Source organism: Falco naumanni, chromosome 1 (assembly GCF_017639655.2).
Source record: "Falco naumanni isolate bFalNau1 chromosome 1, bFalNau1.pat, whole genome shotgun sequence".
Classification (NCBI taxonomy): Eukaryota; Metazoa; Chordata; class Aves; order Falconiformes; family Falconidae; genus Falco; species Falco naumanni.
Window position 1 is genome coordinate 107641119 of NC_054054.1, and position 16770 is coordinate 107657888.

General features: G+C 46.7%; 1 protein-coding gene across 2 annotated transcripts in view; it reads right to left on the reverse strand.

The window, feature by feature from the left end:
- Window positions 1-16735, reverse strand: part of PHF12 (PHD finger protein 12) — a 32987-nt gene extending 16252 nt beyond the window's left edge. The window contains exons 1-3 of one of the 2 annotated variants that reach the window (XM_040616398.1): window positions 16333-16735; window positions 15854-16035; window positions 1300-1372 (exon numbers count right to left, since the gene is read on the reverse strand). In XM_040616398.1, coding sequence (XP_040472332.1) covers window positions 1300-1372; window positions 15854-16035; window positions 16333-16398 — 321 coding nt within the window. In that variant the 5' untranslated portion in view covers window positions 16399-16735. Of the gene's footprint in view, window positions 1-1299; window positions 1373-13575; window positions 13769-15853; window positions 16036-16332 lie in introns of those variants that run through there. The other variant, XM_040616406.1, reaches the window with a different exon arrangement.
- Window positions 16736-16770: the final 35 nt, after the last annotated feature.

Consider the following 16770-nt stretch of genomic DNA (forward strand, 5'->3'; position numbering starts at 1 on the left):
GTCCTAAATACTTGACAAATACAAAAAAAGTAAACCTCTGTTTACTTTGCTAGTCAACACTGAGAAACTCCACAGTAGACCGTTCATTGTTGATGCAGTCTATTAACCCTGGCAGTGCATCCAAACCCATTATGGAACAAGAAGGTCAGCTTGAGAATACAAGCACAATATACAAACACCACTCTGCTACCTCTTGAACAACAGAAATCTTGAACAAGGTGAGCAGGGAGAACTGCAGCAGAGGAAAACAATACATTGCCATCACCACAAATCCATTTTGCAACAGGAGGGGACGCTGCATGGCCTGGCATGGGCAACTGTGCTCTGCTCCAGTGCCTGACAGCATCGCCAATAGGGATGAACCAATCTACTCCATCACTAAAATGGTCTGCAAAAGGAGCAAAGCATTATCAGACCATCAGAAAAGTTGGCATGTTTTCCTTTTTTCTCTCTATCCCTTATTTTATTATTATTTTCTCAGTTTGCAGCCTTCATTTTTTCTGTTGGCAGATGGCTGAACAGTACTCTGGAAATATAACAACGCAATTGCTTCAGGAACAAAAGGCTGAGCACAGAGTTTTCTCCCAATCTGTTTTGGGTGTCACTTCAAGGGAACAGTTGCTAGATAGTTTGGTGCAGTTTCTAAACCCTCTGCTACGCAGTCTTACGTAGTCACAGCAGTAAGATGTTTACATTGTGCAAGATAGCTTCCTGGAGAAAGAGCATCAAGGAAAAAAACAGACAAGCCACAATCTTGCCCAATCATCTCCTCCCCATCCTGTTCAACAGCCCAGGAAATCATAACTCAAATAATAAAGTGATTTCAGCCTCTCCTGACATGCAACTGCTGTGAAGTCACACTTCTGAAAAACACACGTTAACCAGAATCACAGCCCTCATACCAAAGCTGCACTAACCTGACTCCCGTTTCACCAGTAAGGCAGCTCACCTCCTGGAGCATGGGAGCCATCCCCACCCCCTCTGTGCCTCAGCACTCCCTCCTTTCCAGAAGTAGGGGGGGGGAAGGAAAACAGATTGAAAGGCAGAGCTTGATGAGAACGAACAAACTCCAGTTTTGGTTTCTAGCAGTAAGATTAAGAATACCAGGAGTCTCATCAAGACCCCTTGGTTTTCTTTAAGCCTGTTCCTAACAAAGCCCTTTGAAAGTGTGAGCACAAAGAGCAACACTGGTGGTATCTATGTACACGTTAAGGGGAGAGGAAGGTACAAAACACAGGATCCACATTTCAAATGGACAGTCGGACGGGCAGGGATCGTGTCCGTCATGAGAGGCTTTACCTTGCGGCGTACAGTGCAGCGGTGACACATCCACTCCCCCGGAGGCAGCATTTCCTCGCTGAGCGGAGGGTTGCTACAAGAGAAATACAAAGCAATGCTTTACTGTTATTTCTGGAAAGCCTCTGCTCACGTACACGCAGCCGGAGTCAGGGTAGTGCTGCAGGTTCCGCTCCCAGGCGCTTCCTCCTTTTCTTTACAGTGACGTTCCCTGGCTTTGCTCCCCCTTGCATCCACTTAGCAGGACACCTCTGAGACGCTAGTCTTCCAAGACACCCATCTCATCTCCTCGACGCGACATGCTCTGTGGTTTCAGAAGCCATTCTTAGAATGGAATAGCAAAGGCAACTGGAAGATTCCACTGTGTGCAACATGTGTACCTCCCCCCCGAATACCAGTGCTTCCTTAAATAACTTGATTACTCTGTGTAAGACTACAATTACCATGCAGCAAGCACAGTCACCTATCTAGGCATTTCTATCCCTTGGATTTGCAGCGTGAGTCCAACTGAACAAGCTGCCGTGAAGTCTACCACTGCTTCCCATGTACTCCGTCCCTGGGCAGACTTAATGGTGGAAACCACTTTCTATCTTAAGACAACCCAAATACTCTTAGAAGCGTCACCATATACAGCTTGCCTTGGCTATGAAGCACAAGATACATCCTACTCATATGGATCGGCACTTACTATAAAAGCTGTATCACATCGAAATGACATTCTCATTTTGACGCTAGAAATAAACCAAAGCAAATTAGATGAAGGAGTAACGAGGACTATTTTGAGAAACACTTTTCCTCAGCTAAAGGCACAGCAGCATATGTTAGAGGATACACTTTCCTTACAGATCCTACTACTAGCTCAAGTACTTTCCAACACCTCTTTATCATTAACATTTGTTATTTCAGCAAACTGCTGACTGTTGCAGGAAAAGTGTACACGCTGTCAGAAAAACAGCCAGTTACCATGCAGCGTGGCTTAAGATAATACTTTTAAAAGTTCTGCGTACCGGTGCTAGAGACAGCTGCATAGCAAGCCTGCTCTCTTGTGCCAAACACTCAACAGCTAGATGCATTGTTGCAGAGCCTGGAAGCTCCATTTCCCACTCTGTGGGAAATGGGTTACAAGGGAACCAGCTGGGACTGACCGAGTTACAAGGTGATCAAGCACTAGTGAGGCCACACTAGCAAGGAGCTAAGAAGACCGGCCCAAGAAGCCTCACGAGCATGGGCAGCCAGACTGTGGCTCCCTTCATGAGTCTCTTACACTGTTTACTGCACCTACAGACAAAAATCAAACCAAATCCAAGTTAAGCTTTAAGAAGTCTCCAGCACTGACGAGCCGGAGAAGATAAGATGCGTATTTCTTGGCCAGCAAGAGCCGTGCTTTGCAGCAAAGGGAGAGGCTGTCTTCCTCTAGTATCTTGCTCCTAGCATGGGGAAACGGCACAGGATCCCAGCCTAGGCTCCCAAGCTTGAGCTGTAAAAACAAACACGCTTCCTTTGTTTAAACAGAGTCCCGGCGAGCCTTGCCCCGAGCACGCCAGCGTGCCAACAGAAAGCCTCCACAGGTACTGCAGCCATCCAGGGTCACCCTCGGGCTTGCAACGCTGTGCCTGGAAGACTGAAGGAAGAACACAGCAAGAACCAAACTGGTAATAACCTCAGCATTTCTGGTGTCAGGCTCCAGGGAATTCAGTAGAGCCAACACATCTGGCAGCCATTTTGAGGAGTGCAGGGTTTCAGAGGCCTCCGTGTTCCAGGCACTCCAGAAACGCAGCGCTCTGCATATATGCACAAACATACCTGCAGCTTATGTTTCTCATTTCCTGGAGGACTTGGATGAACAAGAGATCAGGCTCTAGATGAGAGCACCAAAGCCTCAACTACTGGCTGCTTTACACGAAGCCTCAAATGTTTGGCTGAAGCAGTAACTCCCCTCTCTGCCCTGAACTAAGCTTTTGCTAATAAAAGCGGGGAAGGGGGGGGGGGGGTAGAAGGAGGATCCTCCCGTGCCTGCTGCAGCGTAAATCCATCCCCAGTTCTAAGGTGGATCCTGCAATAGCTCAGGTTTTACTGATCTCTTAGACCTGCAGCTACAGGGAGTAGAGAGTCACCTGGCCCATTCCCCCCTCCCAGCACCCCAGGGAAAAAAAAAAACCAAACCCACACACTTTGTTTGTAGTGAATTTTAGCCCTCTCAAGCTACTGATGAGCATGCCTGAACTGCTGGGAACACGTCTGCCCCATTCCAGTGCATGCGCAGCATGCCAGGGATCCACACGCTGCCAGATGCCTCCGGTTATTTGTTTTAACTGTTACCTCAACCTTAAGCATTTTACAATGAAACAATTAATACCATGGCGAATCTTGAGAGATGCCTAGAAGAGTCAGAACAGGTTTCTTCTCAAGTGTGTATGTTATAGTCCCATTTGTTACGTTTGAACTATCTGCTCAACAACCAGGAGATCCTACATACACAGTACTCTTAAATGACAGCTTGGAGAAGCATTTTAATGAATGCTGGTATCCAAAGGCCTTTGGAAGGAGGGGAAAGATTAGTTTCAGACCAGCAGCAAGGTTTAAGTGCTCAGACTAGCCTCCTGAGTTGTTTTGCTGGCTGTCTGGGCCTAACTGCTATAGCAAGTGTATTAAAAGACTGATTCTGCTTCTCCTGGTTAATGAACTGTTCATCAAGGCAGCTCGCTGCACTAACAAAGACTGATGAATGCTCTCCTGCGCTGCTGGCCTCTCTGCAAGCAGAGAGCATTTCCTGGGTCTTAGCATAAAGCCAGGGAAGTGCTAAAGAATGCCATTTTAATTGAGTAGTTATGACCACATTCGTCAACCTTTTACTGTAAGCGTAAGAGAAACTGATTTTTAAATCTGAACAAGATACTTGATCTTCATAACCAAGGTAGGAATTAGCACTTTGGCAGGAGCACCACGGCTGTTTTCTCCCTATCTTTCATAGGTTCATTAGCATGCAGATCTCCAGCCGTTAGTGTTTGCTGCCAACAGGACCTGGAATTGTACAGCACCAACTTTATCTTCAGTTACAACACATCTCCTTTCAACTACACACCAATCGGTTGTACTGTTCTGTACAATTCCACTGAACCTTCATTTCAGATAGTTTCTCCTTTTGTCACTGCAGGCAAGAGTGGCAGCAAGCGCTATTTTACCTGAAAGGTTTGGTGTGACCCGAATCAAAATCTGCTCAGCAGAACACGTTTCTGAATGTAAGACAAAGATGGCTCTGAAAAAACTGAGGCTGACTTTCAAAGTGAGTATTTATACAAACACCTGGAAGACTGACTCATAAAAAGCCTCTGAAAATTAAAGGAGATGTTTATCACTGCCTATTCAAAAGCCACTACACTGATACGAAGTCACTTGCCATAATATTAGCCTTACAACAGCTTTTTCTAAAAAAGTTAAGTAGCATCTCCTGAAATTCATACCAGGTTTACATTGTCAAGACTTGCTCTCCCATGGTCAGAACGTTATGTAAAGCCTCCCTTAAATAAAATTTAAATGGCTATGATGAAATAAAAAGAAGTCTTCAAGAGTCACCCGTATACTAGGAGTTTTTATCAAGCAAACAATAGCATGAAGCCACTTAGCTTTTCAATTTCACACTCTGGAGCTCTCACACATCAGATGCCTGTTGTTAGTCTAAATCCCGTAATTACTCTTCACTTTGCTGACCTCGATAAATAAGTAAACAAACGCTCAAAGGAATGGCACCTTCTTCAATACAAACTGGGCCACAGCTCTCAAAGGAACCAGTTATAAGCAAACCTGAAGTTATTTACACACGGCATTCCTGGTGGCCATCTTGCATCAAAGGCACATTGACACTACTGAGAGCAGGCTCTGGACCCAGCAGGGCTAGAGCCAGCTAGCAGGCTGGGATAATGGTGGCAGGAAAACAAACCCATGGCTGGCAAAGCTTTCTTGAAGAACTTGTCTTTGATGTCAGTTGTTTCCAACAATTGGACTTAGGTTTGTTTTTTCTCTGCAGCGGAAAATAGCAACCCCACGAACAAATGTAGGCAAGCACATTTTTCCTTCTCAGAAATCATCTAATTAACTTACCAGGACTCAATGACAGGCTTATAATGAAGGATGCTGGTTATGTTTGCCAGTTAGATAAAGGAAGAAGGCTTTTGGCTCTTCTGTTGGGGCTCCTATTTATCCCAATGATGGATAGAGCTACAGCTGTTCTACCAGCTTCATAAAGAACAAGGCTCCCTGGCTTCCTACAGCAGGGCCTCAATGGCAGCCGTAACCAAAACAAACCAGGAAACCAACCTCACTGTCAGTGCATCACAAGCGCCCCATTGAGAAACAGAAAGTTGCATCATTTACAAATTCAGTTCTTTGAAACAGTGCTACTACGCTCAAGTTACACACTTCTGCTCACAGCTGCTCCCAAACCCTGCAGGAGGAGGACACCTGGAACCCAGCGCTCAGAGCCTCTACCTTATAGGTAATAAACACGCATGAAACGAGCCAACAGCTGCAGCCTGTTTCAAGTTCCTCCCTGTTGCAACCGTCTTTACCTTCCTATTGCAACTCCTGGATCCAGGAAGAGTTTGCTATTTTCTGAAGACAGAAGTCAGGCTCCATGACCGTAAAGATGGTTGTTAGGAATACGGTCACCTCTCTCCTCTATTCCAGTAGTGTCAGGATTACCCCTCGGCACAAACTACTCAGCCAAAGTCTACAAGTTCTGCTCATTAACATGGATAAAGTCACAATGCTCAGGAGCACAAGGAACAATCTTCCTGATGAAACCAAAGATTTCTCAAGCACCAATGCAGAGACCACCAAACTTCAGATAAGCTAGGCATAATTTTTGTTCTTTACAGACCTCTAAGCATGAGTCAATCACATCAAAACTAACAGAGTTTCAGGAACTTTCTGGTCTCAATTAGGCTCAAATATTTTGTAAACCATACCTACTTGAAGCCAGTAGTGTAATTCACATTAACCCCAGAGCATCAGCCCCTATACTTATCTGTGGTGCAACTCCTCCTGAGGGAGCTAGTGAAAAAAACCCAGGCTGATCGCAGCCAACATAACTTTGTTTACATTGAAGTGAAAGCCTTGAGCATGCATATAAAAAGTTTTAATTTAGTAACATCCAGCAAGGAGACCTGGATGGGTCAGTACTTGATTATTTTGGCTGCCACTATGCAAGGAAGGGAACTGAAATGACCATTTCACAGGTCACCAATGATCCCATCGTCTGGAACACTGCATCTGCTTAGTATGCATCTTTCCAACAGCATGGCCAGAGTTGGAAATAAGGGTTCAGCAACAGCCAGAGAACAGAAGCAGGGTTAAAACACCATTATATGGCCTGCCACCAACAAACAAGATGCACGCAAGGAAAAAATAGAGGTCCGCTAACACAATCCATCCACGTGCCAGTAAAAGAGCAGAAGACTACTTGAACTCTTAAGAGTTTAAGTAGTATGGCCAGGTATGTCGGATCACAAGATCCAACTTCACTGTGAGCCTATTTCTACCTTCAAAAACAGCCAGTGTTCAACACTGCAAGGGCAGCACACTGTGCTGACCCACGGCTCAAGCCTGTGGCTTCAGTACTATCACGCTAATAAGAACAAGGTACCATTTTCACAAGCCAAATTATTGCGACTGTATTTTGCGAATTTTGAAACCAGTGAAGTCATTTTCTTGTATCCTTCCTCAAACTGCTTCTGCTAGTCTCATCCTGAGAAGAGACAGCTCATGGAAGCATGTGTTATCTATCTTACCTGTTCCCTTCCTACCATCACCAGGGTCCAGCCTCCTCCCTGAGCGCTCGTGCACTGCAATCCTGAGACTCGCAGGGAATCAGAAAAGTTCCCTCCAACGTGATGAAGCAGAACTTTCTCGTCTCAGACCTGACAAGCAGGAGAGTCCAATAAACTGGATAAGCTGCATGTAAACATGTGATCACCTGATGTAATTAGTTACTGTATTTATAGAAAGAACCTGGCCCACAGAGACAGTTCCCTCGACAAACCGCTAGTTATTAGCCTCATTAACAGCTGACAAGAAAAAGAAGTATTGTTTTTTAAGATATTAAATTTCCACGTAGATATAAAAAAACAGATATACAACTATACAAATAAATATGCATAATAAAGTGTCTAATACCTGTACCACACTGAAGGGTTTTTTTGGTTTTTGTAAAATTACTTTGGTTGGTGTGAAAACTGATATTTGGGACATATCTGCTAGGGAACGATCCAGCTTTGTATTTATAAGCAGAAATCATAGAAGTCAATAGGAAGACTTGTTGCCTTTGGGAAAATTGGGTCAGACCCAGAAATTCAGGCATTCTGCACATCTTAACTCCTGTTTCTTTCCCATGCACCACTCATGCCTGTACAGCAGACAATAGTAACAATAGCCTGAATTCAATGTCCAGATTCATTATTAAGCGTTCCGATCTTCACAGCACCATCTTCTTAACAGATTACAAGTCATCTTCTCAAAGCAGGATGACACATAGGGCAGCATCAGGGAAAAGAAAGAGGGCTGAGGAACAACACAGCTCTGGTGAGAATCACTTCATCCAATTTTGTCTTTAAAGAACAATAAATGAAGAGACATCTCTGGCGGGAAAAAAATAATCAAAAACAGGTCTGAGAGGTTTCTGAGAAGTGAACACATACAGCCCTAGCCATACTGAATGTGTTCAAAGGAGACAGGGGTGAAAGGACAGAAGCAATAAGGTGGAAAAAAGGAAAGCAGCACATCAGAAGAGGATGAAGAACAGACCCATAAAAGCAAAAGTATGAATTTGTCTTCACACAAGCACAAGTGAAGTATAATTCTGACATCTACACGTGGACTAGGCTTTCCCAAGAACACTGGGAAGAGACAGAAAAGAGCAGCAATAGAAATATCCACCCAAAACCCCCCTTAAAGCATTGTATACATTATGTTCTGCTTTTTTCCGGATCACCTTCATATCCTGCTCCTGTTGCTATTCTAGACAAGAGATCACTGTGAAGTTCACAGGATGCCTTGCCTCAAGTCAGCGGCTGTACAGGTAGGTGTTTCACACCAATCACTACTGCTTGCCAGAAATTCAGCATGGGGTTTTCAGCCTGCTAAATTGCATCCTCAGGCCACTGCTTTCTGCAGGGTTCAAAGTCAGTAATCTCCAGCTCCATCTAGTTTACTTCAAGTGACTCGTGCAGAGCAGACGTCAGCAGAAATAGGTTAGAGTCAGGTTCAGGCACTAGATTTCCCCCAGCTGGCTGAGATGCTCTTTGCCTTTTGTACTCGAGATCTGATATGGCAACTGGAAGAATGATTTACAGAATTATTTTTTCTTTCTTTTTGGCTATAGGGAGCATTTACTCCATACCCTAAAAAGGTATGTAACTGCATTACAACTGGTATCTGTCAACCCCTTTACTAAAGGGAAGATACAACACAATTTTTACTCGGCTTACAGAGTTACCAGATACTGCAGCATTCCTTCAAGGAAGCTGGGCAGACATCTAGCAAGTGGTGGAGTTGGAGGCAGCATAAATCGATTACTGTAAGAAGAAAAAAGCCAGCTCCGACAATCTGACTGTGTCACAAAAATCACAAGTTTAGCCAGTAACCTGACGTGGCAAGATGCTTTTTGCTTACACTCACTTCTTTCAAATCCAGTACTTTGTAACCCTACAAGAAAGCCAGATTATATTCTCAGATACATTAGCATTTTCACAAGTCCAAGCTTACTTCCTAACTGGTTTAGAAAACAAACAAAACCAGGTACATCCTTCTCACATGTGATTCATATTGCAACAGGCAGCACTCCCTAAACATTCAGGCTTTGCAACACTTGCTTTCAGGAAGATACACCTCTTTCCTACTCTGGAAGCAACGGCTCCCTTTCTTCACAGCGGATTCCTGCTGTTTGGTACCGACTCAAGGATTAATAAGGGCTCCAGAGCACAGGAAAAACTCAAGAACCCAACACATACCAGTGAGTCAGTCTAGCAACAGGAACAGTTTAACATCCATTTGAGTGGGTCAATAAACAGATGAATTGATGTTAGTGCCTTTACTATGTAGAGAAACTGTTTCAGTATCGATGCTATGACCGAAATCTCGAATTGACTCAGACTGTCCTACACAGGGAAACAGCCAGGAGCCCTGCCCTCCATGCAGGTGTTCCTCATACCATCACAACAGCACCTACAACCCAAGTCAAAAAGGTCAGTTTCAGGGAAAAAAAAACCCCATGCATGTTTGGTCCTGACTCTGTAATTATTATAAATACACAGTTCTGTTGCTGTCAACAGTATGGGGGCACTCCCCACCCGACATCTCCTTCACACCCACTGTAAGAGAAATACAGCTGGACGTTACACATGCTAATCATTACTGCTATCCTTTTACTACCCACACCTAAAGCAACACGAAGAAATGGACGGAGAGAGAGAGAGAGAGAGGAGAATTATGAGCATTATACCATTTTGTGTAATAAACACAGTAGTCCTCCCGATCCAAACTATAAGATCTGCAGGCAGTTGTATACAATCTTAACACTGAGCTTGTATGTGATAAAAAGACACGGGGCAAGCTAAATGAAGGTGAATATATTTACAAGACAGTACTAAGATCTCTATAACAGTAAGTCATTAGCAGATTCGTATTATGAATCTAATCCAATTAAGAATTTCCTTTGCAAATGCCTGGAGGAGCTGGAATTCCTCTGGGAAGACCTTTCCACATTTGAAAGGCTCCCGTTGAGTCACGCCTGCAGGTCTGACATACCAGGAAAGACCAGCTCTGCAGCAGCATGAACAAAGCCGGGAACCCCACCTAGGAAGCAAGCCACTGCATCCTACTGAACTTGGAGTCAACTCAAAAATGGACCCCGCAGCAGCACCCAAAAAAAAAAAAAAAAAAAGACTTCTCCATTCCACCAGTCCCAGCCCAGTCAACAAAAAACTGGCACATTCTCAAGCAAAGGGACAAAACATCAGAGAACTTTTGTTATTAGTAGTCTTGCACCGTGCCCTTTTAAACAGCTTCCGATCATCACGGGTGTTTGACAGAATGTCAGTCCATACATCAGCTGTGTCTGAAAACAAAACATAAGTTAGGCAGTTAAACAACCCCCTCCTTGACGTTGTCAGAACCCTAATGCCTTGCTCCTACCACTGCACGCCGATGTCACTGATGTTGAGAAGAGCAGCAGTGATCCACAGCTTGATCTGAATGCCCAACTCTTACCCACACTGCAAAATCTGCTCGCACTTGGTTTAACATGAGCAGAACATGCACACACAGGTGAGAATTGTGGTTTACAAGTCCCAGAATAAGATTAGTTCATTAAATTCTTACTGTGAATGGTTTTCTGGTGCCCTCAGCTTCAGTTGGTAGATTTAGGCTGACCTTATCTGCCTTTGCATCAAGAGATTTAGGATAGAGTGAGAAGAGCAAAAGATCTCATTGGTACAACTTTGCTGAACAGAACTGCCAAGACTGGTCATGTTACCACATCTGCAGACACATGCGCAGTGTGACCTTCTGTACTGAGAAACCAAGCCAGTGCAATTCTGGTTTAGAATCAAGAGTAGGCTGGCCCCAATGCTACTAAAATATCAGAATCAAAGATATATAAAAACAAAAGTAGGGCTTTTTTGTTTTTTATAAAGTATATACTTGAAACAACATTGTTAAAACAATGTCTTAAGATAGATATATTTACATTAATGTTTGGAACTGAACAGCTGACTGATTTTCAAAATGCAGTTACATAAATTAGATTTTTGCCAGTCATGTGATGTAAAAAAAAAACCCAACCAAACCAGAAAGCCTTAAAATAAAAACTTTCTGCAGCTAAACTACAACCTTTTTTGAAACTGTCAGAAATGCCAGTGACACATGTAATTCGATGTACTGAAACCCTGCTCCTCTGTAGTTCACCGTTAGGCTGAAGTTAGCCTCTCGGGCACCTGTTTTGGCATCCTGCCACCCCTTGCAGCAGCAGATGCTTCAGACCATTCAGTTTCACCTGAAACCTCCAAGCAGCGAAAGATTTGCATTAAGGGAAGGATTAGCTAAGACAATAGACAGGCTGATGCTTCCCTCCCCTCACACAGAAAGGGTATTTATATAAAAAAAACCCAAAGCTGGTACAAATGCCAAGATAAAGCAGGGCATTTCAGACCTGAATAAGGTGGGGAAAGAGTTATTGATGTCCTACCAGTCAAACAACTTTTTTCCATTCTTTCTGCAAAGCACTTAACTGATGTGACTCATAGAAAATATGCAAAATTCAGGCTAGTTTAGCTTAGTCTACTTCTCTTTGCAGCTCTGTTACTTCAGTTCTTCGACAACAGCACTTTGGTGAAGACTGCCAAATCGGAGGGGAAATGAAGCCAAATGCTCCAAATATAAACACGAAGAGGCAAGCGTTGCAAAAAGTTTGATGGAGCTAGCAGGCCCCGGTATGGATGCAGCAGCATACCTCTCCCAGCACAGCTGTGGGGTGAGCCAGCAGCTAAGGGAAGGCTTTTTGCTGGGAAGTGACACAAAACTGGTACTGTCTGTTTTACCGTAATGGGCAGCCGGTCAGCTTTTAGGCAACTCGGGTCACTTTGCCATGCTAGCAGTGCTTCACAGCCAGCAGCATGCGATTTATAAGAGGGACTTGAACAGCAGCATTCAGCGAGGTTAGTGATTTTGGGCTCCTCCAACCAGAAACTCGGGTAGTGAGACTTTTTTTAAAAAAAAAAAAAAAAAAAAAAGAAGAAGAAAAAACAAACACAAAACTGTTCTGTGTTAGTTCTCCCTCCTGTTGTCACTCCCCTCCCCCAACTTGTTAACTAAACTTTCCTCTCCCAGGGATCTTTCTAATCCTTCAGCGATGCCGTAATGAATTTGCAACATCAGTCACTTTGCAAACCGACTTCAACATGAATCAAGTTTACCACGAGCTCATGAAAATACAGGGAATTCGAACAATCACATAGCCAGAAGGAGGATATAAACGGGGAAGAACAGAAGTAGTACAGGAAAATTGGTTTTCAATCATGTAAAGGAGCGTATACCATTCCCAAGGGCCTGGGTTAAGGCAGAACAAAAATTCATGCTGCACCATTACCCAAAGCAGCAGATTATGGGCAAACAACATAACCAAAAGCAGACTTATGAGCTACAAGTCCTATGTTCCATTTTTCAAGAATGATTAAGGACAGAAAAAAATATCTCTGTGAATTCAAACCTGAAGACAGTCACCTGACTATGATATTAACCCAAGTATGTTGAAACTAAGTATCTGGTAGGGATTTTGTACTTTCCTGTATCCCTCCCACCAAGCCAGTTTGTCTGCAGCCAGGCTGGTAATCCTCCTGGTCCACAGACTCTTTTGAGAGTACCTGTAGGAGTTTTACGCTGAACTAGTGATTCTGAAACGGAGTTGTGAGAAGAGCTGACACCCTGACAGATGAATTGGGAAGCCACTTCCACCCACATTAATTCAGGAGAGCAGTCGTTCTACAGTGTATCATCAAAGCCTGTTATTTACCGTCAGAGATGTGTAATACTACCAGCCTTGGAAAGTTTTGGGGGTTCCGGCCACCGAGCACCTTCTGTTTTCTGCAGAAGACAACAGGTTGAGGTACTAGATTGAAGTTAAGCAAACTGCTGAAGTTTGAGAACCGCAGACTTACCTAACGAAGCCAGCTTTCTCACGACAGATTTAAACAACACTATACAGAAGAGCCTTCTCTGCACAGGAAGAAACAAAACCAGTTTATGGGCCACTAAGCTGGGTTAACTCCTGGGTTTGTCTCCAGCCTACTGTGTGACTTGGGCTGATCACACCCTTGCCATTCATTTTCTTTTATGATATGGCTTCTCCTATACAGCTTTCACCAACTCATTACAAACTCCAGACCAATTAAGAGCTGCTCTTTTTTTTGGGGGGGGTGTGTGTGTGTGTGGTGTGGTTTTTTTTCTCTATATTGATATTAAATGCAACCTGGTACTAAAACTGACAATAAATATTTAAAGAACAGGTAAGCTGTCAACACAATTGAGCTAGTATGCCTCAGCAGAATATTTAAACTGCTATTCAAATGACTTAAAATGAGCACTGCATTACAGCTGCTATTCTTTAAATTTAAAAAAGGGAGGTAGAAAGGAAGTTGCAAGTGCTGCCTGTATGCCTAAGTTTATATCCAGAATGGAAGTTTACTTTAAGCAAGATCAGAAGGTAAAGGAAACAAAACATGAAAACAAAACCTGAGCATCCCTTCGAGACAGGTTCACCTGAAGGCCTTGGCTGAGCAACAGACAGAGGTCCACGAGCAGGGAAGCAGAATTGGACCCAAGCCGGAGGTCTTTAGGCAAAGCTTATCCAGCAGTGTGCGCTCTGTGCTGCTCCAGACCATGCCACCTCCTGCAGCAGGGTCTAGGCTACTGTCAAAACCATCACCTGAGACACACCGCAAGGAAGGCAACAAATGAAATGAGAAAGTGCAATCTCAACAGCCCCTTCCATTTCTGTTTTGAGGGGTGATTAGTTAGCTAACTAACTTAAGTACAGCCAAAGCTTTACAGGTATCTGATTTACATGAGTTTCCCACCCACTAACTACAATAAACTTGCCAAACTAAAAGCCATGAAATTTAGCCAAATCTAGCCATGCACAAAGCAGTCTCATTTATGGATAGGTTTAACTAGGATTCAGAGTCAACAAGGAAACTCTCTAGCATTAGTCACAGCTCTTCCATCTCAAAACGTGAAGTTCTAACCATTGCTCCAGTCTCACTAAGAGAAGACTCAGGATGTGTTTGGCAGCATCTGAAGGCAAGTGCCAAGTTTTAAGCAACTATGCCCAACGGAAGAAAAAAAATAACCAACACCCTTAAATTAAAGCCCATCAGGAAAGCTGGACAAAAAAAAAACACCCTAGTAATTAGTGTCCTCCTAATAAATATTAGAAGATCTGCACTACCACCAGTAGCACTTCCTCAGGGCAGGAGGAATGATGTCATGGCTGCACACTACAGCATTGTCGGGTTCGTCTGGCTACACGCTGCTAACGGGACACTCCCTACAGAACTGTGACCGCACAGTCAGTTTTCCTGGTATCAGCAATCAGTTTAATAAGTGTTCAGAGACCTGCAATTAGCATACAAACACAGTATAACCACCAAGCAAAAGAAGAAAGAAAAAAACAACAGGAAAAAAAAAGCAAAGAGGAGACAGCTGTAACAGGGTGGCAAACAAAGCTCCAAAGCATGAAAGAGAGAAAGGAATGTGCTTAAAAAATCTCCCCTAAGGAAGAATACTCTGTACGCCCGAGCTCCAGCTGTTTGACTTGCCCCACTCCCTCCTCCATTATCCACTCTGGCTGCGCTAATTTAACACAAACCGCCCGCCTGCGTCAACTGTTGAAGGGGAGATTCGGGTAAGGCAGCCTCAGATGCATCTGGGCTCCCGGTGCAGAAAGGCAAAAACTTCGGGGCAGAAAGTTCAGGTGCCTTTGGCGGGTCGCTTTGTGCAGACAGCGGAGGAAGCTGCAAGGGAAGGCAGCCAGAGTCCTTCCCCACTGCAGCCTCTACCGACTAGAGCTTTGCCACCGCCTCCACATGCACCTCGACTCCCACAAGACACCCAGATTTGCATGCAGAGAGATCTGCCTTCATCAACAAAGCCACACAACTCTCAGCAATAGGACCTGACTGCCCCCAGTTCACGGCAGTCACCGCCACGGACGAGACAAGCAGATCTGAAGAGTCAGGAGGAAGGAAAAAAAGGAGGGAAAGAAATAAACCCAGCCAATTTTAAAGTCTAGAGGCCTGGATTTCCACAGGGAAGGTATTTTCACGTTTGAGATACTGGGGGAGCGCTGCAAGGGTTTGGAAGTCATATATGCAGCCAAAATGGCGCTGAGAATAAAAATATAATTTAAAGGAAGGTCGCCATATTGTAAACAGTGAGGCACGGAGACACAGAGACAGCAACCTCCATTATTCCCAGCAGCTGCAGCAGCACGGAAGCGCTGGGAACGTCAGGCCTGGTGCGGAGACGCTACCACCGCTTCCCCCTGCTCTGGCCAGGACCCTCCTGAGCCTCCCCCCCCCCCGCCCCCTCCCGGCAAGCAACACCCCCCTGGAGAGGGGTGAGGAGGGGAAGTTATCTGCTCGGGGGTGGGGGTGGGGTGGAAGGCCGGGCAGGGGCAGCACCAAGGCAGCCAGGCCGCGCAGGCAGCCAGCGGCCTCGCTCCTCCTCTCGGCCGCTGCTCAGCACAAAAAGAAAGGCGGGTGGCGGATGCCCACCCCCCAGAGAAAGCAGCGAGGGGGGTCTTTTCACCTCGGCCGTGTGGATTAGCCTCGGGCGGAGGTGTGTGTGGGGGGGAGATGGACCCCAATGGAATCTGTACCTCCTTTTTGTTCCTGCCTGCTCCGCCCGGCCCCACGTCCCCCCCCTGCCCGGGTAAGGCAGGGAGCTAACGGGAGGCGGGAGGCGCTGGAGGGAAGGTGCAGACGCGGAGGGAGGCAGCGCCGAGCCTTACCAGCACTGGAGGTGGAAAGCGGCGGGGCAGTGGTCGCAGCACAGCAGATCCCCTCCTTCCTTGCAACTATCGCAGCTATCGTGGTTAGTGGCCCTGCCACTTCGCCTGGGCTCCTTCTCGGGCCTCCTGCTCTTCTTTTCCCCATCTTCGCTCTTGGGGGGAGCCAGGAGGGCTTGGATTTGCTGCACAGGCACAGACAGACAGAGGGCTCTGAGGGGCTGCGACAGACCCTGACCCCGGCGCCCTGCTCCCAGCCGCCCGCCCTGGGGACAGCGGCCCCGGCCCGGCCGGGGGGGGGGCCCGGCCCGCCCCGCCCGCCGGCCCCGTGTCCGGGAGGGCCTCTCCCGGGGATTGGGCGAGCCGCCGCCGTCCCTCCGCGCTTCCTTGTATGGCCACGGGGCTCCGGGGGGGTCCCTCGCCATTTTGCAGCCCCGTGGCCTCCCCGGTCAGGCCTCCCCCCCCCCGCGGCCCGGCCTCACCTCCATGAGCCCCCCGGAGGTGTCCAGGTCGTAGACGATCGTCTTGGTCTCCATCTTCTCCCACATTCATCCAGCCCGGCAGCGGCCCCGAGAGCCCCCCCCGGCGAGAGGGAGCGAAGCGGGGGGGGTGGGGTGTGTGCGTGTGTGTCTGTGTGTGCGGGGGGGGGGGGCGGCCCCTCAGCGGCGGCGGCTCCGCGGCGAGGAGGGGGCGGCGGCGGGGCCTAGCCCACGGGCCGCTGCGCCTTGCCTGTCGCCCTCCTCCTCCAGCCGGGCCCGGGGGCGGCTGCGGGGAGCCCCGCGCCCGCTGCCATGCCGCGCAAGGGGGGAGGGAGGGGGCGGCGCGGCCCCGCGCCCGCCGCCGCCGCGCACGCACCACACACCGCCTGCGCCGACGCTCAGGGCCCCGCCGCCGCCGCGCCGCCCGCGCATGCGCAGGCC